This window comes from Ambystoma mexicanum, chromosome 11, assembly GCF_040938575.1.
Source record: "Ambystoma mexicanum isolate Mex_15411 chromosome 11, UKY_AmexF1_1, whole genome shotgun sequence".
Taxonomy (NCBI): Eukaryota; Metazoa; Chordata; class Amphibia; order Caudata; family Ambystomatidae; genus Ambystoma; species Ambystoma mexicanum.
The window spans coordinates 135,663,783-135,686,345 of record NC_090934.1 but is presented as its reverse complement, the minus strand read 5'-3'; the positions used below and the strand labels follow the sequence as shown (position 1 = coordinate 135,686,345).

The 22,563-nt window shown below is 45.0% G+C and overlaps 1 protein-coding gene across 1 annotated transcript in view; it reads left to right on the top strand.

Moving 5' to 3' along the window:
* The window catches only part of MTF1 (metal regulatory transcription factor 1), a 407,863-nt gene extending 395,199 nt beyond the window's left edge, over nucleotides 1-12,664 (top strand). The window contains exon 10 of the mRNA XM_069622657.1: nucleotides 6,648-12,664. Within this exon, the coding sequence (XP_069478758.1) occupies nucleotides 6,648-7,042 (395 nt within the window). The 3' untranslated portion in view covers nucleotides 7,043-12,664. The remainder of the gene's footprint in view (nucleotides 1-6,647) is intronic.
* The last annotated feature ends 9,899 nt before the right edge of the window (nucleotides 12,665-22,563 follow it).

Sequence of the window (22,563 nt, the reverse complement as noted above, 5' to 3'; positions counted from 1 at the left end):
AAAATCCATCGAAAAAATGACGCCAGCAAAAAGACGGTATACGGTTCAAAATAAAGTTCATAGCTTCTTTCAGTTCCTGGCTTGCTTTTCAGTTTCCCCTTCCCCAAGTCTATTATAGTTCCACAAAAAGACCTCTGGGTTCCCTTCCCCAAGTTCAACATAGTTCCACAATCCCGGGGTTCCCTTCCCCAAGAAGGCAGCTCTTCTAGCTTCAGTTTCACAGTTCAGCTTTCCATATTAGTTCAAATTCCACTTTATAACCTTTCAAGCTTTTCAACAATTTACTTAGTTTGCTTTTCTCTTTAGTCACTTTAACACTTGTTAGACAAAACAGCTTCAGCCTCTTAACTTTCCTTGGTTCACTCCAAGTAGGGGTTACTCGGTCTAGGTGCAGTTGTCGGACCACACGGTCCACCCATCACAGGTCACCCAACATATAACCCTTGGCACTTTGTAATGTTCCTTGATTCTCATTGGACTTCCATGCCAACACCGCCTTCCTCACTGCACCTATGTCATTAGTCCATATGTACTTCTGTTTCTCCTTGGCAGCCTCTTGAATCTGCCAACACGTGACTTTCACACAACTTACTTTGTGGTATATACTCCTTGTAGCTAACTATCGCCAGATCTCAATCACTCCTTTCCTAGGCAAACTCTTGGAAAAGCTGCCCATCTCCCAGCTTAATCTACATACTGAATCTGTTGGTTGCCTCCATGACCACCAGTCTGGCTTCAGAGCTGCCAGAAGCATGGAAACTGCTCTCCTGAACACCCGTGAATACTTGCTCTCCAATCTTGACTCTAATCTCCCTTCTGTCCTCATTCTCCTTGATCTATACTCTTGCTTTTGCCACGGTCGGAGAGTTAGGGCAGATCTATCTCCTCGGCTGGGGCCTCCCTCGGGAACAGCCTCCCTGCCTACCTCAAACTTGATCAGAACCACCTCCGGTTCTGGAAGAAACTCAAGCCCTTCCTTTTCGCTTCCGCTTTCTCTCCTCCTTTCCCCTGCTGATGCACCGGACTGCTCTGTGCACTGGTCACCCTATGAACTCGGTCCCAGGCTCCTGCATGTCAAGTTGCCCTCGTACTGCCTCTGGGCTCCCCAGCACTTAAGGGTCTGTATCTGCAACCCTACAGTCTCTTGTCCCTCTGCACTTATGAGCCAACCGCTGGATGCACTTGTGAGTAAACTGCAATTCCCCCTTCTGTTCCCTTGTGGCAATTCTCACCTTCCCTCTTACCCGCACTTGCGCGATCTGAATGATACAAGGCCTAGTAAGATCGGTATTTTATCCTCCCTGGTTTCCCCCGCCTTGTCTTGTCGCACCTAGAAACACGTTATAAATACCACACCATATCATTATGGGTAGAGAGTAATGGTGCTGACTTTGGTAAGCCCAACATTATTTTCAGGCACCTGGGTCTGTTTGCTGAAGTTTATCAGAATGACCAAATCCTCAAATATCAGCGCAAAACATCCAAATTGCACTAGGGAATGAGGTCTATATTCTGTCTACCTAGGCGACTGATGGAACACATTTACATTTGCCATTAAGGCAGCTTGCCTGTCAACGTGGAATGATCCGATCACACCCAGGTAGACAGACCTCTAAAGTTACTGAATAAATATATATGGTTTTGGATGCTTTGATGACAAGGTTTTAGGGTTTTTCTGATCAAATATTGTTTTATATATTCTTTTAGCAATGGCAAAAGTCACACACAGGGCCGGACCTGAAACCAAAAGTAGCGTTAGTTGGTCCGCCCAAATGATTGGAAAACTGGAAGGCAATCACTATAAGCATTAAACAGTCAGAGACTAGAAGTGGTGGATGGTGATTGTTAGGATAATTTTTCAAGTGTCCTCTGGTGAGGTCTTAGAACAACCAACCTGCAGTGCTAGGAAGGGGTTTCAAATAAGTTAGTTGGTAACGTGACAGAGCAGCCAGATTTCACTCTCAGAAGGGGAGACAGAGGTCAAAAGATAGTCAACCCACTACAACACAATAAAAGGATTATCCACAAAGTACACCTACTGAACAATATACTCTTTGGTAGCAATAAAGCATTTACGGGATTATAACATTACATTTAGGAGCAAGTATTATAAATACAGAAAAACGTTTAAAGAAAGTAAAGATCCTGTACTGTTCTTCGGACTAAGCTTTGAGATTTCTACTGCTTACCTGATTTTGTATAGTTCAGTGTAGAAATTACTGTTCTTCACTCATGTCGGTCCTGTAAATTAGATAGTGTTGTGCTGTTGGTATTGGCAGTTGAACAGTAATTTCTACACTGAACTACCTATACAAAATCAGGTAAGCAGTAGAAATCTCAAAGCTTAGTCCGAAGAACAGTACAGGATATTTAACTGATCCAAATCACCTTAAAGCCAGTGGGAACAATATTACATAGGTTAGTATAATGTTGTAATTTTCCAAGGGCTGCAGGAGTGAAAAGCAGTGATTAAGCAAAATACATAGCACAGACAATTGCAGGTACTGTGAGGAACCTAAGGGTATCCTCCCATTTACTCCCCTTGGGTCTTCCTCTTAGGTGGCCAGGGAAGGGCCATCGCTTTTGGCTCCTGACCCTGGGGTGGATATGCAAGGGAGGATCACCTGGGCGGAGAGACCTTGGGGAACAGAGGAAAAATGCTTTTAGGGGATGCATGGTATCCCCCTTTCCCTTATCAGAATACACGCTACCCTCCCTCTACCTTTGTAGGTTGTTACCAGTCTTCCCCATTGTTACACACACCAACTGTCCCACATTCATATTCCTTTAAGACTGGGACGAGGAAGGAGCAACTAGGAGTAATGCACACTTCAATCTGAGCAAATCACTTTGGTACTGGGACGAGGAAGAGGGCTGTGAAACACCACTATAAGGGTCAGGCATGCCCCATTGACAAAAGGAATTACTTGCACCTGCAGCCAGTTGAGAGGCTACAGGTGCATATAAAAAGGAGGGACCCGTCTGGGGAGAAGGAACCGCTTGGGCAGCTGGGTCGACGTGGAGCAGGCTGGAGAGGGACCAGTGAAAAGGACACCGAGAGCTGCAGGAAAGCGATAAAGAAATTGAGACCAGAGAGGGTCGAGAGCAATGCAGATCCCTGAGCCGCGTTTCCCCAGCTGGAGCTGGGGGACACAGAAGTCTCTACTACTCCGCAGACAGCAACAAGAAGCGAGTGAAATCAGGAGAGGAACGCGAGAGCTCCCAGACGTACACCGGTGAGCGACAGAGAGGGAACACTCATGCCGGGGCGCTCCAAGGACTTGGTGTGGGTAAAGGAAGATGCTGATCGAGTGAAAACCTGTAATGAATGGGTATGGAGACCGAATGGAAAATACTGAATACTCAACAAGCTGCTTCATGCATACTTCATGAATTTTTGACTACCGAACTAAGGAAAAGATATGCAAAATATATGACAATACTGCATAAGTGGAAAGAAAGTGATGTGCATTTACGAACAAAGTGAAAACCAGTAAAAAAGCATTTATGGACGATGCGAAAATAAAAGCCAAGTGAAAGCCAGTAATGAGAGCTTGTGAAGCAAATGAAAGGCAAATGATCAGCACTATTGGATAGTGTGAAAACAAGGTGGTGACCAGGAGTATATACCACAAAGTAAGTTGTGCTTAGCTTAGCTTAGGAAGGATCGGCCGAGCGCTTCTTTAGAAGAGTGTGCACAAGAGTGTTTAAGGGGGAAGGGAAAATTCCAGTGGCAAAGGAGTGATTGCAGAAATCGGCCAAGGCTGAAGCAAGGGTGTCTATGTGGTACTTGATAGTTCTGCAGGAGCAGGGGAGAACCTGCTTTGATGAGACGTTTATAGATCAGACTTGTCTAGAATCATTGTCGGGGGGTGAACAGGGGAAAGGAGGAGAGACGGTCTCTGTGCAGAGTGTCTGGGAGGGAACAGGAGAGGTAGAGATTGCAGCAGGATTGGCCTCCTTGCAGATTTTGAAAATTTTGGCTGAGTTGTTAGATGCCGTAGAGATGCGGGCTTGGATGCAGGCTTGGATGTAGGCTCTCATTTTTAGAGAGGACAGTCTGTACTGCCTTTGGAGCAGGCCAGTTTGTCAGGGGGTGCGCTCGAGGCCATCCACTTCTCTCTGCTGCCCTACACTTGCGTTTAAGGGTGGCGAGGTCGGAATCATACCAAGAGTTGCACGTGGATTTGGGCTTCAAGCGTATCCTCCTGACAGGGACAAGGACATGAGTGTTAGAGAGAGGCTGTGTCAGGGTGGGAGTCGGCCAAAGGTGCAGGAGGAGAGAAAGTAGCAGCAAAAGCCTCAACTGACACACGCTTCATGGGTCGGATGACAAAGAAGGTAGGTGGCAGTGCTGGAGTCGGCTTGACCTGCAGGGAAGAGAGAGGGAGGTGGGAAGAAAGGAGAAAGTGATCACTCCAAGAGTGAGGAGTGGTGAGAGGGTTCGACAGAGTGAGTCGGGCAAGAGGGAAGAATAGCGAGAGAGAGAATCACAGAGGTTGCGAAAGAGTCCTGAAGAAGGGCTGGTAGCATCCAGGTGGATGTTCAAGACTCTGAGGAGGACAAGTTGGCAGGTAGAGGCAAGGAGGGAGAAGGAGAGGTTAGCCCACTCAGAGGAAGAGGGTGAACGGGCCAGCGGGCCTGTTGATAGGACCCACAGTGAGAGAGAGGCCAGGAGAGATGGAGAGCCTGCAGACCAGGCATTCAAAGGAGGAGTAGTGCTGCATTGGAATGATAGAAGCAAAGATCCATTCTGGGGAAAATCAAGGCTACACCCCCACTGGGACAGTTGGTTCTGGGTTTGTCAAGGATCTTGTAGCCATCGGGAAGGTGAGTGTTGAAACTTGTGACAGAGCTGGCCATGAACCAAGTCTCGGTGAGACTGAGTACATTCAAATCAAGCTCTTCTAGGAGATGGCAGATGTCAGAGGAGTGTTTGACAGCTGAACTAGAGTTCAGTAGCAGCGATGTGGAGCAGGTTGCCACTTTTGAAGGACTTCCGGGGAGGTGTACAGGCCAGAGGTACACCTGCAGAAGTGTTGTAGCTGCCCGAGGATGGGCAGAGGAGGAAGGAACAGAAGGCAGAGAAGCATCAGGGGTTGCTGAAGAGGTGGCAGAGGAAGGAAGTGGCAGTCTAGCAAGACCGGGGTAAGAAGGGATAGCAGGAGAGGAAGGGAATTTGACGTGTACGGCCCTTGTACTAAGACAGTGCCATTCAAGTAGACATTAATGATGGTCTTGGAGTAGTTGAAGGGGGCCAGGAGGGCCTCCCACCGGGTGCCACCATTAATGGCAGAAATGGAAAAAGGAGAGTGAACAGAGACCATATGGGGGGTCCATAGGACTGGAGAGGGAACGGAAGAGTATGTCGGTAGGGGTCTGTCTGGGGGAAGCACTGGTATAGGGGGCGATGGGGAGGCCTGGGTTGGAGACCAGGATGTCTCTTTTGAACTTCTTCCTGACTGACTTAGTATGAGTGATAGGGTAGTTGATAGAAAAGCAGTTAGAAAAGATGGGTGAGACAGAGAGCACCCTAGGGGGTGTAGGGAGGAAAGCGGGGGATAGGGAGAGGGGAGGACAGGTAGGGTAGGGGGTAGGGGAGTACACGCATGGGGGGCAGACAGGAGTGAGACAACGGGGGACACGAAAGGGAGGGGGCACAACAAAGAACAAGAACAGACCTATAAATCAGATGCAGTACAGAACCATCAAAGAAAAGAGCACAACTGAGAACTTAGAAGTAGAGAATGCAGACGGAGTAGAGAAACAGGCAAAGCACAAATCACAACAGGGAACCTGGAAGTAAAGAAAGCAGATGCAATACAGGACCAAAAGCAAAACAGAGGTCAGCAGGGAACCTAGAAGTGAAGAATGCAGGCAATTGCAATGTGATGCCACAAACAGTGGATAGCAACACAATATCAAGAACCGTAGAGAGCAAACACCAATTCAATACAATCAACAATACAGCCAGCAACGCACAGAACACATCACAACAATGAATTAAGCCAAAGTTTTATGATTGTTGAAATAAGACTTGGGCCTTTAATTCTAGAGATTTGCGATAGGCACGCTTTGTAAGATCCCCAATCTGGCTCACATCGGTTACCTGCTGAATAGATCTGCTATATCTGGTTCTCTCTAATGTTGAACTGTGGCTAGCCAATAAGGGAATAGCTTCTGGTAAACTACCTAACAGCAACGTGGTGTTATGGTCCCAGGTGAAGGTGGCTTAAACCATAAAATGTCTCTCAAAGTCAAAAGGAAATGTGGACAAATCCAAGTAGTGGCCATGTTTACTGTCAGAGAAAAAAGTAAACCAGCTAAAATATAGATGGGCGTAATACAAATGGCTATGTCTGGAGGAAAAAATGTCACCCTTTGTTTTCCTGGAATGTCCTTACCAAAGGGGTTATTTGCTTTTTGCAGTTTCTATCTGGTGATAAGTGATTTATCTGTGTGTTAATGTGCTTTTCTTCTGAATTCAGTGACTGTAAATACAGCAAATAGTCAGTCTTTCTTATGTGTATAAACAAATTTAATACAGCTAAAATGTCCATCTAAAAAAATAGCAGACCCATATTGTGCTGTCTGTCATGTTGCTGTGTAAGGAGTGCAACACTTTCATTGTTTCCCTACCTTTTCAGGAAACAATGTTCAGCAGATCGGCCTCAGTCTTCCTGTCATTATAATAAAGCAAGAGGAGTCATGCCAATGCCAGTGTGCCTGCCGTGACTCTGCTAGCGAAAGGGTTGCTTCAAAGGAAGAAAGGACACCGCCAAAAGACGAACCAGCAGAGGACCCCGGTCCTTCAGGGCAAACCCCTCTGTTGCAGCCGCAGACTTTGCTCCCATCCTCCACTTGCGACAATGCCAATAGGACGCTTAACCCAACAGACTTGCCATCAGACTCCTTGGGTGTCTTGGACGTTGCTGACTTCCTTTCTCTGCAGAAACCCATTACGCCACCCTCAATCATTCCAATTGAAGCACTATTGCGGGGAGAGGAGGAATTTAGTTTGAGTAGCAGCTTTTCAAAGTGAAGAGGCCAACGACTCACTCTGGGAACCTTGACAATAACATTGTTGTAAAGGTCAGGAACATGAAGGATGGATCTGAAGTGTTATTGCTTGGACCTTGCTGCCCCCCCAAGATATAATTTTCGTTACAACACAGGAGCATTGTTTTTTTTGATGTCCTGTTTTTAAAAAAGTTAAGTTATTTTGAACTTCAACTGCACTGTTTGTCACTTTTTGATTGTCATTTATGAACATGGATACGAGGGTTACCTGTATGCAGAAAATGTATGGGGAGAATATGGTTGTCTTAGATTGTGCTTTTAAAAAGAAAATACATTTTATTTTGGTACTTGGAGACGATTTGTGTGACAGTATTTCATAGGACTTGGACATTCTTTGCTTTTCTCTTTCTAATTATGGCCATGCTCCAGAATAAAACTGCAAGTGGAATGTTTCAGTCCAAGTGGATATGATATTACGGAAACCTAGTTCCATATCTCAGGGAGGATAGAACTAAGCAGGCTTATCTCAAGGAAGATAGAACTAGACAGGCGTATCTCAAGGTGGATAGAACTAGGCATGTGTATCTCAAGGTGAATAGAACTAAGCAGGCTTATCTCAAGGGGGATGGAAATAATCAGGCTCAAGATTATCATCACAGAAGCATCCATTCAAATGATTACTAGATTTGGCTTCGTGTTTTGGCCACACTTGGCTGTTGTTGAAGGTTGTGGCGGGGGTCCGTATGGAAATCCTCTTCTATTTCCATGTCAGCCAGCAGTGACATGGAGCGGCGGGGGCGCAGCTGAATGAATCTGGTAAATGCGGCTGGGATGGGACCAGAGACAAAAAGGTGGGAGGTGGCGGGCGGGAAAAGTAGCCATCAGGCTGCTCGGAACACTGGGCGAGATCGTGGGATACAGCCCGCGAACCGAGCAAACTGATTGGTTGACTCTTCCACCCTGGGTGCTAAGAATTTATATAAAATAATCAGTACCTCTCGATTTATAACTAAAGCTCTGCTGTGTATTAGGCACTTCTCTATCCACATGTAAATATGTACCTTTTGTTTACCACTGATGAGATGATTAGAATAAACATAGGAACAGTGTCTTTATTTGTTTCTAGATAATTACTAACCCCCCCCCTCGCTCTCACAAACACACCGTTTTGGAAGTGTTAGTAGTACTCTTTTACAATTTAAGATTTACATTGGCCCTTCAACTATTTTCCTTTGCCTACATGCCACACACAGAAACTTAAATATGTCTTGCTGACTTCTTGATGGGCTCAGGCATTTCCACATAATAATAGAAAACAGTAATATACAAATGTATGTAAATGTTGCAATCTCTGTGAATTGTCCACACAAACAGAATCCATGGTCTCTCTCTGAGGCAGGTGAATGGGAAAAATATAGAAAACTACATACTCCCTAAAGTATTCTGGTACTTAGTTCGAATATAAGACCTCACTTAAATATTTTCAATATTAATTATGTAAAAGACCAATGGTTATGTTTTATTTCCAAAAAGGCGCTCAGTGAGGTACATATGTTATCTAGCTGCCTTCTGAAAACAGGAGGCCATGGCCACCAGTCCCGACTTTTGAGATCCTGGCCACATCATTTAATCCTCCTCGGTTCCCATAGCTGTAAAAACTGGTAATTCTTATAAATGGGAGAAACACTGCATGAAACTATATTGAAATCACTGGAAATTCAACTCAAAATATGTGTAAAAGAAATATTGCCCACAAATATGTTTCTCAATAAACCCCTGTCTTTAAAAATTTAATGTTGGGTGTTGTGTATTTCCATAGATCTGCTGGTGGTTGGGAGTTTTCTTTTAATTTGACTCAGCTATTTCCTGAAAATAAGTCTTTTTTTCTTATTCACTCCTATGAAAACCTTAAATTAATTCCCATCATACTCTAAACCACTTTTAAACGAGAATAATTGCTGCACCTCGTCAAACTGTATGGCCAGCTTTTCACATCATCAACTCTAGATCTTCATTTAATTTATTGGAACCAATTGCCGGAACTGATCGAGCCTTCTCTATGATTTGTTTTAACTTCTTTCATGAACCAGTGGTATTTTTCAAGCATGTTTAGATTAGCAGTCTACATATAAGGCGCTGCCTTTAAGAACTGGAGATATTCTTCCAACAAATAAAATTGGAAGGAATGATAACGACTAGCAGTATTTTACATTATAATATATATGAACATTTACTACTTCAAATTCAACCATGAGATGCTCATTCATGAAAAGGGACAACATGGTATCTGAATTGTAGCAATACAATCTCCGTCGCCAACATATACCCCATCATGATGGTCAGCTATGACATGCACTAGCTAGCAGGCCCTCCTTACCCATATCATTTGTTTCCCATCGCCTGGAAACACCTGTGTATAGGCGCCATACAAATGTCCAATAAATAAAATAAAATAAATCTCTATTCCAGATACCACACCTGACCGTCAGTGCCATGCAAACTCAGATAGGAAGCGTGACTGTATCTCTTCCTTGGTTTTCTGTTCATGACCCTTTACCTGAGAAGTCACTTAGTCCTATTTCTCCTTTGTTGGGGGCCTGTTTGATTTGCATGTCCTCCATGTTCACTTTTCTGCCGATATTGCTCCCCTGAATAGCCAGCAGTATTTTAATGTCCCTGTTTGAACATTTAGTTTTCACACACCACTTAGTAAACACTGCCTTAATGTTAGAACCACATTTTATTTTTTTCCCAATGTTTGGGGAATTCAGACGTCCTTTTTTGTAACACAGCAGTTTTAAGACATTTACAGTAAAATGCCAAAGTAATTGTAAATCTGCAAATCCTTCCACAAATGAAACTGTCAAATCTGCTCTAAAAGGCCAGAAAAGGCAAAACAAAAATGTCTATTTCTATTTACTCTTTTAGATTTGCTTGTTGAAAAGAAAATGTTTCCTATTATCATATCCATACTATTGGACTTTGACTATTCATCGCTTGCAACAATGGGTAAAAAAAACTCTAATTTCTGCATCAACTATTAATCTGTCAACTTTATTTTCGCAGAATAGTGCTATCCAATATAACTAAAAAAACGAATTATGAATTTACAATACAGTATTCATTATGTTTCCTATTTTAGGCACTTATGATTAATCGTCACAGTTTGAAACAGGTTTATTTTATTAACTTAAATAAGAAGACTGACACCAAATGCAGTTTACCGTCTGATCAAACTCCTAGATGCAAGAATTCTTTAATGCATTTTGCACAAGCCCACACCAAATAAGTCCTCCACAAAATGTTTTTCAATTTCAATAGCCTGCATTATTACCTTTTAGGAAATTAAAGCTTGTGAGCTTTAGTTGCAAAAAAAAGTCACCAATATTTACTATGAATATGACAGCAGAAATTATATATTGTGTTTAGTCAGTAGTATACTTTCATCTCTGGTCATCTAGCAGTTTTGGAAACTATGCCAAGCTTCAGGTAATGAATTTAACTGAGATAATCTGTAACTTAAAAGGATTGCACTTTTAAATGTCAAGCATGGGCAAGGCCCTCAAGGGTTTTCTCTATCGAGTGCACTTTGCTTTTAGAAAATTTAGTGTTGAGTCAGTGTTAGAAAGCTCTTTAACACATACCGGTTCTACTAAACAGAAAACTGGTTGGAAAAACTCCCTGTAAATGTTTGGGTTATTCAAAGGTAACCTCTTGGTGAGATGTTTTGTTGGAGATGGCATTCTGGTGATCCTCATTCTTTTGATATTTACTAAAAAGAAAACATAATTTTGGAATCCGTAGGGATTTGTTAAAACACGTTTGAATGTTGCCACAAGCTCATCACAACCGACCATGTGGTTTTGTTTTTTAAATAGTGAATTTACTACATTATCTAATATCAAGGTTTTCTCTACCACTTCAAGTGTTGGAACGCATATTCTTGCTACCCAATTTCATTGTGTTCAGTTTATCAACCTTGTTAGGATGAGAAGCTGAGTCTGTCCTGCTGCGATTTGAGCATGACCCTACAGGTTGAACACGAATATCAAAAGCTAGTACTTGTTGAGCCAACTTGTCAGCTAATGGTAAGATAAATAATATTTGAACTGAGAACACGCTTAACTGTCAACCACTGTGGTGATCGGCGACTAGAAAGAAACAAATGTTTGCACATTATAGTATTGAAAATATTTACACTAAAATGATGTACAATGTTTTTTGTCGGTTCCTTTTACTAAAGGCAACTCACAAAGGGGACATAGAATTGACCAGGAAATGCAACTGAAAAAAGACAGACCAAAATAAATTGGCATGCGTCTAGGATCCTTAGTTCAATTCATCAGTGGTGCCTATGCTCCTATGTCATCATGATTGTAAAATGTAAGTTAAATGTACTGCAAGTCACCAGAAGCTTGAGAACATTGAATGCAGTTTCATATTTTTTTCACCGCATTCTAACTTCTCCCATTGAGAATTTCGCAAATTAACACTTTATCAAGCAAGTTGCTCATAGTTTTAAAAAAAAATGGAAAAATGTAATCTTTGCAAAACAGCCATGTTACCCATTTACCATCCATTCTGAAGGAGCAATCTTTTTGTCTAATGCATAAGCTATGTCGCTTCTGAGACTTATGTACAGAATAAGGAGTACTTAACATTGTCCGGAAGTCACTTTGGGTAAGAGTCTAACTGTCCACTTGCATTAAATATATTTTAGGATATTAATACCTGAATTGAGGTATGATGTGATCTATTCTGAAGATTAATGAAATTAAACCAGTGTTTTTGTAAGTACAATGCATTTTCCATGCTCCCCTTCAACACCAGATTTTAGTACGTTTGTCCTCAAATGTCATATAAGACGACCTTCCAATATAGAGTCTAGGGTTGAAATGGCAATAGATTTGTATTGTGAAGAACTTGAAAAGAAATGATTACCCGTAAATATGCTTTGTCTGATTTCATGTGTGTAACCGCTTCCTTTCCCGTCTTTCCTATCCAAATCTTTTCTCCCTAATATTAAGTCCATATCTAAAAGAAGCTGTGACATTATGGTATTGTGGGCTGCTTACATTATAATAAACATAGGATGAAACAGGTTTGAGGTGTTTAAGTGAAATATTTATATTGAAATGTCCAGGAAAGGATTGCAGAGTATAATTTTGAGCTGGCAAAATATTTCTTTCATGCAGATGGATACCCTTTAACCAAGTTCTTTTGTAGCTGGGCTGGTCAGCATTAGGTTCCAGCGTGTTGACTGTGACCGGATGATTCCCTTGACCAGAATTGATTAAAACAATATAAAGAAATACTTTTATTGAAACTCTAGTCTAACTTTCTCAGGGTACAAATGCCTCTAATCACACTAACATGCTTTGTAATTTTGCAACAAGTACGGTTGCTTTTTATATGTTTTGTTAGATTTTATTATTTTTTTAAGAAGAAAATGTAAATTTTATATTATTTAATTCATTCGTTTAGACTGTCCTGCTCGGCTTTTTACAGTTTTTATGTAAATGGAAAATATTAAATAGTATTTATTCAGATTGCAGTGTTTCTATAAATGCCTTAACTCAGGCACAACTTTAAACGGATGATATGAAATAAATCTAATAAACATCTGTCTTTTTTTTTAATCGTATTTAACATGTGAAATTGTCCTTGCCTTTCAGATGCATTTATTTTGATATGATTCAGAACTGACGATTACAGGTTCTGCTCATTATAAATCATGGCTGTACTCTCATAATGGTGACTTTCAAAGTTCATGCTACACCCAAACAGTTTCTGCAGAGTTTTTGATTTTACATACCTTTTAGTGCTATGCTTCAAAACTGTGTTCATTTTGTCATTTGTTATAGCGCCTTTCACCATAAATATGGTCCCCTCAACACGCATTTGGTTGAACGCTCTCGAGGGACCGGAGTCCAAAAATGTGGAAGGTGCTATTATGCGTGTGAGCATTTCAGCCGTTTAGTTATGCGAGTGTGGCCAAGACCCTGCTAGTCATGCATGTCTAAATGGAGTATGTATGGGCTCAGCAGAAATATACTATACACTAAAGTGGGGGATTGTGTTTAATGAGATGGATAGTAATGTGGGAAGCTACAGCTCGAATTTTTGTTGTTAAAAGTAGCTTCATTCTTACAGAGCTGATGTGCAATGGTGTTTGTGTTATATGTGAACGCAGGGTGTGTGGAAGTGAGCCTGTGCCTTCCACTAAGTTGCAAAGGTGCGGTGTGTGAGAGGAGAAAAAGGCTAGCTGTACAAACAAAAATGTCTACTTCATGGGTTCCATCTATCTAGATGGATCAGTGCTACGTTTCATAGGTGATATACGTGCTAGATGGATGCATAATACCCTACGCAATTAGGCTAAATGCTGGATATGGCTGACTTAGACAAATGGGCTTAAAGCAAGGAAATGCAAACTTGCACAATTAGGCTAAATGCAAGAAATGGCTACCTTAACCCGGCTAAATGCATGCAGTTATTTGATATTCGGTAATAAGAGTGGAGGGATTTTACTGGAGTACAGTAATGGTTGTACTCCCCACCCACACCACACTTATCTTATTAGTGGCTGCTGGTTGACTGTGGCAGGTGTCCCAGGCAAACGCAGAGTAGAGCTTCTTAGACGGGAGCTCCCCTTTACCATGTGGCCCTTAGCCAACTGGCTGCTCGGGCAGGAGCCGCCCTGGGAAGTTGTCCTGAAAGAGGACTGCAAGGCCCAATCGGAGCATGGTGGCTGTGATGGGAGGTGAAAGGTAGGGGAGATACAAAGCTGCCAGGGAGGGGAGCGGGGACAACTGCAGAAAGTGCATAAATACAAAAATAAACAAGAATAAAACAAAAAAAACAAGGGCTTTGGAATGGCTTCACCCACCCCAAGGTGCGCTACTGGAGAATGCAAGGTCCATAGTGCTTACACCCTCACTGGGTTTCGGGAGGGGACTGCATTGCCCAATCGGAGCATGGTGGGTGTGTTGTGGAGTAAGGAAAACACAAAGCGGGCAGGGAGGGGAGCGGGCACCACTGAGCGCAGAAAGCACATAAATAAAAAAAGAAACAAACAGTAATCAAAAAAGGGTTTGTGGACCTAAGGGGGCCTTTCCCATGCAGAGTTGAAATGACAACTTTTTTGTGTATGTAGGTCTTTGATGGTGCTGTTGAGTAATTACAACCTGATCTATTTGCGAGAACTAGAAGTATGCCAACCACTGCTCGACGTATCACATGATGGTTCCAATTCTTTTAAAAAGTACTCCCCTCCCCCTTTCAAAATCAACCAGGTGCAGTACATTTTAGCGGTTAACTTTAAAATGACCTGAAATAAAACAAAAAGGGACAGAAATGTGAGTAATTGATGTTTGTATTTCTATCGGATTACAAGAAAGCTAGACATAAAGTAATGTGCAAAAAAAGTGTTAATCTAGCAATCTTAACTCATCCATTTTTGTAACTAATACCTTGTATGAAGTGTTGGGTGAGCACGTTAACATGCTGCAAGTAACCTGAAAAGGGATCCAGAGACTATGTGCCAGGACAAAGAAAATATACTAGGAAAGTTTGGAGTTGAGAACAATGTACTATGACACAGATCTGTAGTCTGAACATTCGGTGTGCTTGAAGGAAGAGCGACAGGACATACCAGAGCCATAGTGACAGCAGAGCGCTGTATACAAACCATGGCCAGTTGGTAAAGTCCCCCCATCAAGATCATATAGAACACAGTGAACACATACACAATGTTGTGCACTTTTATGTGGGAGCAACACATGAAATGGGGTCATCTTGATAGATAATTCCATAAACATAAATGATTAAAGTGCTTCGATTCAAGTTAATAAAACATGAATACAACAGTGGAACATGACTACGGATAATCAATGGTAGTTTTACAAACAGTTGGACATATTTATTTTTAAGAGTGGTTTATTTCTATCAAAAGACTGCAAGTCACAAAACCTTTTTTTGATCATATTGGAAATGGTGTATTGGTTCTCTTGATTTACAAAACACCACCACCAAGCTCCTGTTTGAATTGATTCGAAATCCAATGAAAAGACATTCTAATGGACTCATCTTTGATATTTATCTCCCAGGGCATCTGCTGTTCGGAATATTTTCTGTCGCCAGGGTGCGCTTAACAGCTCCGCCCGACAATTCTGTGTACCCCGCACCGGACATGACCTCGGGGATAGTATATGTAGAGGTGCCGCGCCTGTTACCTCAGTTCCTTTTTTCAGCACACACTGCTCGCTACTGGAAACACTGCTCTTTCGAATTGTTTTGCCAAATATTTCCCCATTGTTTAATTATTTGACATCATGCTGAACCTAACAATGCCGTTCGGATTCAAGCTCTGTGTTGATTGCGCGCGTCCATTGTCTAAGACCTGCACCACATCTGCCTTTACTTTATTGGTCAATGCCACGATATGCAGGATTCCTGTGCCCTATTCAAGTCCTACTTTTGTCTATGCTAATCATTGGTGAGGCGTGAGGGGGAGAGGTTTTTCGCCCCTTTGCCACTTATGCCCAAACGGGTAGAGGCCATTGTTATTCCTACAGGTGTAGGAGCCGTGGTGCACCCAGTGGAGGTGCTTCCACCTCCACTCTGCCCTCCGCAGCACCTGGCGCAAACCTGCCTGCAGAGGACTTCTGCCATCACACCCCAGGGGAGGGCATCAATTCCCTATTTGGCAGAGGATAGAAAAAAATCTACTTTCGATGCCTGTGCCCTCGAGGTCATCCAGCAAGGATACTTCCTTCCTTTTGCCCTTCGACCTCCAGACTGCAACCCGAGCCACCAACCCCTGCCTCTGGAACCTCTCCTGCTGGAAGAGATTCATCGGTATTAGCCTAAATGACCGAAAAAATGTGACCTAACGGCCAATTTGGTCGCATTTCACATGGGTAATTTGGCCTTCGGGCCAATTTGACCGCATATATTGCCAAATTAGCAACCCCAGAGAGCAGTGGTTGCAGGGGTGTCTCCTGCTATCCAGGGTTGCTATTTAGCAATTTTGGGGGTCCAGGGGTGTCCCCCACTTCCTTCAAATTGGAGGCGGGGGACAAAAAAAACAAACGCACATGTGTTTGCATTAGTTTGCGTGCAATTGTTTTTTGGTCAAATTGCCACAAACTAATTGCATACGGTTAAATCTACCTAAACTGATTCATCAGCTTCTGGCAAAAGGGGCCAGAGAGCTTGTACCCTGCTTGGAACGAGACAAGGGTTATTATTTGACCTATTTTCTGGTGCTGAAGAAGGATGGCGTTATGAGACCCAACCTAGATCTGCGGCTTCTGATCTTTTACTTGTGCAAGGACAAGTTCAGGATTGTCACTCTAGCTCAGATTCTCCAGGTCTCCCTCGATCGCCAGGATGATTACTTCCCTGTGGCCATCCACAAGCGGCACAAGAAGTACCAGAGATTCATAGTGGGAAATGGTAATTTAACAATTCAAGGTCCTTCCGTTCGGACATTCATGGTGGCTGCTCGCATAGGAAGGGACGGCATTCATCTTTCCCTTACTGGAGGGGACTGCCTTATCCGAGCTCCTCGGTCTGTTGACAACCTTGGGTTTCTACCAGAATTTCTAAAAGTCTCAGGTTTCGCCATAGTGCCAGAGGACAGAATAGCGAGCAAGTACAAGATGGTCCAAGTGTTCCAACCACATGTGAGCGTTCCAGCCTCAGCTTTTGTGTGCTTGCTGGATTGTATGGCTGCGCATAAGGTCACGGCAGTAGCTCCCGAATTCAAAATGGTTGCAGTTTCAGGGATGAACATCAGACCTACTAGTCTCGTAGAAAGTGTCCAGAGACCTGCATTAGTGGCCCTTGAAGGACAACCTTCTAAACAGGTCATTAACTTTCGGCTACTTTGCCCAAAGTGACTGGTCACAATTGGGTGGCTGACAGGCTAGGGCGCTCACCTCCAAGACCTTACGGTGAGTGGATGGTCGTCCTCATCAGAGTGCCGTGTCAGGAAGGCACAGTATCAACAGTAAGACACAAGTGACCACAGTTCAAGGGTGTTTATTGAACTTTCGTAAGGGTGTGATAAAATGCCTATCTAAACCTAAATCTAAAGATGGGAGCAAGCTATGACCATCAAATAATAATAATGCAGTCCTAGTGGAGTCTTGTCATAAGGCCTACACTAAAAAACCTTTTGCCAATCCTTAGCACTCATTTACAAGTAGTGTGTGGGTAGTGTTCATGAGAAGGAAAGAAAGAAAAGTTCACAAAATGATATGTCAGGATGTTCGGGCCGTGGGCCTTCCTTCCCCACGTTTTCAGCACAGGACAAAGCGGATCACTCAAGCAAAGCCCACACTTTGGCTTCTGTGGCATGAGGATACAGTGCCATTACCAGCGTCGGGACCTTCTGCGTCTAAGTCTCTTTACTTTTAAAAGTCTCTTGATTCAGAGGGCCTGATGTACAAAAACAAGATGCAAAAGTTATTTTCCTTTCACAAGTATTCAATTTGGGTTTTCACCGGGGACCCCATCAGCCGGGCTCAGATCCCCTTATTACAATGTTCCGAGAATATTCTTTCTCGGGTGACTCACGGTTCACGCCGGATCCCCCTCAGCCGGGCTGAGATCCTCTTCCTTTTACTCAATTAGCCTCCCTGAGCCGGGCTCGGACCAATTGCAGTGTACTTTAAACCATCAAAGACTTTTGAATGAGCACAGGATTTAGCTTGACGGGTTGCAGGACCACTTTGATCTCAAGATTCCCTTTTCTTTACACTTGGCATCAGTTAGATGCCTAACAGAGACTTTCGAATGAGCACCGGCGAGGCGTTGGAACACTCTGCAGTATCTTTTCCTGGCATCCCAAAGTTCAGTCATTCCTTTGATTTCCAATTATATTCGCATTGCTTGTCACATATGTGTCACACACTGTTCTCTTTCGATATCTTCATACAATGTTGCCGCTTGCGACCTTGGTTCAAAACACAGGCTGGTTTGGTATCATTCTCTCCGACTCACTGGCTGTGCTGTCTTTACTGACACTGCTTTGTTGTAGGAGCCAAGGACTGTACCACAGCGGCAATCGCTCCTCCCCGCCTTGGTTATCGATGCAGGAGAACCCCTAGTACCTCCGACACACTGTGCTGGTTTGATCAGCTTTAGTTACTGGTCTTAGGTTTCTTACTTTCCAAGGTACCCGAAAGTAACATTCTTTAAAAGTCATGGGCACATCCCTCCTTGCAACCCTCTCCGTCTCGCCATCTTTCTCCTCGTATTAAACTGCCATCTTGGAACTGCGTTTTCCTCGTGTGCTTTGCCTCACTCAGAGTGCTTTCGTGCTCCGCCTTTTATTCATTTGGGGAAGTGTGATGGAAGTCAGGTGTGTGTAATGATCTGTAATTGGCTGATCTTGTCTGACTGTTATATTGAGGCATGTTAGGTATACGTCTTTGGTGTTAGTCCGTTGTCGCTCACGGTAAACTGTCCATGAGAAATTGTTTGTGTCGAGAAAGGGGGAGTTGAGTTTCTAGGTATCCTACCTGGTAGGATGGGGAAAAGATGTCGGGGAAGGGGATACTGCAATTCAACATCCGGTGTCCCTCTTCCACTCCCTGAAGACCCCTCATCCAGGTGATCCTCCCGCACTGGTCCATCCCCAGGAACTAGCTTCAAAAGCGATGGCCGTCTCCTGGCCACCTGGATGTCAGATCCCCAGGGACTAGCGGGTGAGACACCTTCAGGTTTTACACAGCCTGGAGCACGTCAATCTGCTGGAATTGAGAGCAATCGGACTGGCCTGGTGGACAACAATGTAGTCATGTGCAGTGGTGTGGGCTCCTTACCTCTGTGCAGAGAAGCAATGCGATTGTGGTTCATGGCTCTAGAGAACAGCGTGTCTTCAACTGCGGCTCATCTGGTCCGCAAGGAGAACGCCTTAGCGGATGCACTGAGCAGGCAGTCTTGGGCCTCCCTGGAGTGGGAGCTCTGCCAAGAAATTTGGGGGGGGGAGGTTTTCACCCATTGGGGTACTCCTCCAGTGTAAACAGAAAGTGCAAATGGTTCTGCTACAGGGAAACCACTCATCAGGGAGCTCTGTGGGATGCCCTGAAAGTCAAGTGAGACTTTGACCTTCTTTATGCGTTTCCGCTGATTCCTGTCATAAGATCCATCTTCCTTTCTTTTTTCCTTTTCCTCATCCTTCCAGGACAGAGGAGCATTGTTTTCCTCTGCCTCATCCTTCCACTGCAGAGGAGTGTTTACATCGGCTAGATCCGGTACAGTCCCTCAAGTTCTATACGTCTTGGGCAATGTAGATGAGAAATGTTGACCAACTTTTTGTTGGTTACGCTGGTGCCCAGGTTGGCAGGGCTGAGACTGAACAGACCCAGCCAAGGTGGCTCATTCCCTGCATCCTGCAATGCTATGATCTGACTTCGAAGAAGGTCCCTAAGAGTTTCAGAGCTCAGCTGGCTGCCACCATGGCTCTGCAAGTTTGTGTTTTGGACATTTTCTAGGCAGATACGTGGGCTTCATTACGTTCACTAAGCATTACTGCTTGGATTATGTTTGGTCAGGACATTCATTTTGGTAGAGCTGTTCTTCAGTGTTTTCTGGTTTAGGTGGTGTCCTTGCTAACCACTGCTTTGGTAATCTATCAAAGGTGATGAAACCATGGGAGTCCATTAGTTGAAAACATTACTTCCCTCTCAGTAATGTTCTTTCTGATGACCATTCCTCCCACATATTCCTCTTCGCCCTCTTTTCCTGCCCCTCTTGGTGGATAGTTAGTACACCTTAGTTCTGCAGTCCCTCAGCGTCCGACTGCTAGGGAAAAGGGGTGGAACTAAGCTCATGTACTAACCCTGACTTCATGTCCTGCACGTGTAGGCATTGGGCAGAGTTGCGCTGCGTCTCCTGGCAGCAAAAAGGTTTCCAAGGAGCAGCTGTGCTGGAAGATAGATATCCAAGATGAGGAATACATATCTAAGATGAGGAATACATGGGAGGAAGTTCGTCAGAAAGAACATTACCGGGAAGGAAGTCATTTGTTCTTCACATCACAACCTAATATTGATGAATAGGTGAAACATTTGAAAACAAATATAATCATAGCAGAAGTATACATTTCAAGTTGGAAGCTACAAGTGATGCATAGGTTGCTCCCCCCAAGCATAAATGGAAGTTCTCCACATGCACATATCATTACTCCGGCGTCCCATCCACTTTCCTCCATGCTCTTGGGATGTCACACAGAAAAGGAACTGGACTGTGGCATGTTCCAAAACGGCATCCAATTGACATTTATTTGCAAGCACCAGTGTGGACGCACCCTAGTCATTCCTCTGCATGGCACCTGCCCGGTGCGCCCAACCCCCAGTCCCTTTCAGCTTTTAATGGGACTGAGCTTTTCACTGCAGTTGTGCCTTGTTGCTCACAATTTAGCATACAATCCTCCCATGTGTCGTGGCCATCAGGTTCAAGCGCCATGCCCATTCACCTCTGAGCTTTTCCTCTGTCGACCTGGGAATCCTCTGGTTGTTCTGCTTGAGACTTTCACACACATGGCATTCTTTCAGCCATCAGGCAGGGGTCTGCATGTGTGCATGGCATGTATACCGGGAACCCTGCAAATGCATATGTGGACTTCTCAAGCCTGGCCATAGAGAGGGCGCTAGAGAGCCCAACCAAGATGGCTGCTCCCCTGTGAGCTATGTGCAGAGCTCCCCATTAATCCTGCTAAATAGGAGGCCCGGGTCGTCCACACAATCCACTGCTGTCGGAAACTACTTCTTCAAACTCCACTGACCACGGCACAGTGCATACGGAGTCACGGAGGGTCTGGTGGACGAAGATCCTGCAGAACTGTCACCGGGCGGGAACAAGACCTTGCCCTGGCGGCACACCACCAGGCAACCAATGTCCCGATGAGAATGCTGGGTGGATGTTCACAGCCAGCAAAAAGTCACACGGGCGGATCCACCCATCAACAGCCCAGCCACCCGTGGTGGCGGCGGAGCGCCTGGTGGGCAACCCGGACCGGGATGCCAGATCAACACCACAAAGTGCGCCTTTGTGCCCACACACGCATCAGAGATATCGGCTGTGCCGCGGGCTCACAACCGCACGGTGCAGATCAAGCCCGGTGCACCCCCCACAATCAACACTAAAGCCCTGCCTGGCCTGGGCCCCCCGGCGATATGCCACAAAGATCCAGAGCTAGAAGTACGGCATAACCAGCCATCGGGCGTATCACCACGACAGTGCCACAAACGGAGCAGAGGTAGTACGGAGCCTGCCCCGGTCTGTGTTCTTTCACCACATGCGTAACAGCGTGACCCCGGACTGCCTGCAGAACCGCCCGCTGGGGTACTGAGACCACGTTGGTGACTGTCCCCCAGAGGCACTCCGGTGGATACCACACTTGCCACCCCCTTCAACACATACGGGGGGGTGGCCTGGGAAGAGAATGTCAGCCGTGCCAGCTTAGCCGGGCCATAAACCCAGGGAGGGGTGAGGCAAGCGACACACCATGGCCACCGGCCACAGATAACGAGACCTTATTCCCGTTTGGCCGCTCTGCCTGCTCCCCGCTGGGCTCAACGATCCGACAGCAACACCGGGCCAGGGGCTTGTAGGGGAAGGCACTCTGAGTGCACTACACGGCAAAAACTCTGAACAACTCGGACAAAATATTGCCCGTACAATGCCGGAACAACCCCATAACTGTTAAACACTGCACATAAATAGAATGTACCGCCCTAGAGGATTGGTGACTAAACACACCTGATAGCACGCTGAATGTGGCCGAGCCTGCAGACCAAGATACACATGCTTGTGGCCGCCCCGGCTGCCGGATGCAGGGTCCAGTTGGAAAGCTGACCCAGGTACCAACGAAACATCAGTCGTCCCAGGGCCCATGCTTTGGCCTGCCTGCACTGGAGTTGCTACGCCAGACCGTTGCGATTAGCCAGCAGAGCAGGTAGGAAGTGATCCCCACTTCTCTCTGTGCCACCAGGCCCCGCTCCCCGTCCCCTGCTTGCCCCACAAAGTGGACCGCAGCACTGGAGCTCAGCCAGTCTCCTCACCTACTCCCGCCAGCAATCTCCTTGGCAGGGTACCCCCAGTTGACCAAGCGCACACAGTGATTCTACAAGAGGCGACAATCCCAACAATAAGGCTTTGAGACAGGGGTACCTTGCGCTCCGCGCACACAGGATACCCCGTGCAACTTCACCGCTGCGGTGTGGCCCCCTTCACTGGGTCGTATAACACGGCTCAGCGGCTGGCTCTGCACCCACACACATCACATGCAGAGAAGTCTGGCCATAACTTGAGTACCCGACACAAGCCCCAGCCTCCTCACAACCCCATCAAATGGACCCTACCAACGGAACGCTACCAGGCAAAGCCCAAGCATTACGTACAGACGCCACACAGCCCTGAATAAAGAGCGGGTACGACGGAAGATATCTCACAATCTTGCCACGGAGTGAATCCATACAGGCCACCCTAGCCGTGGTGATCCAGTGGTCTAAGCCAGCCAAAACAACA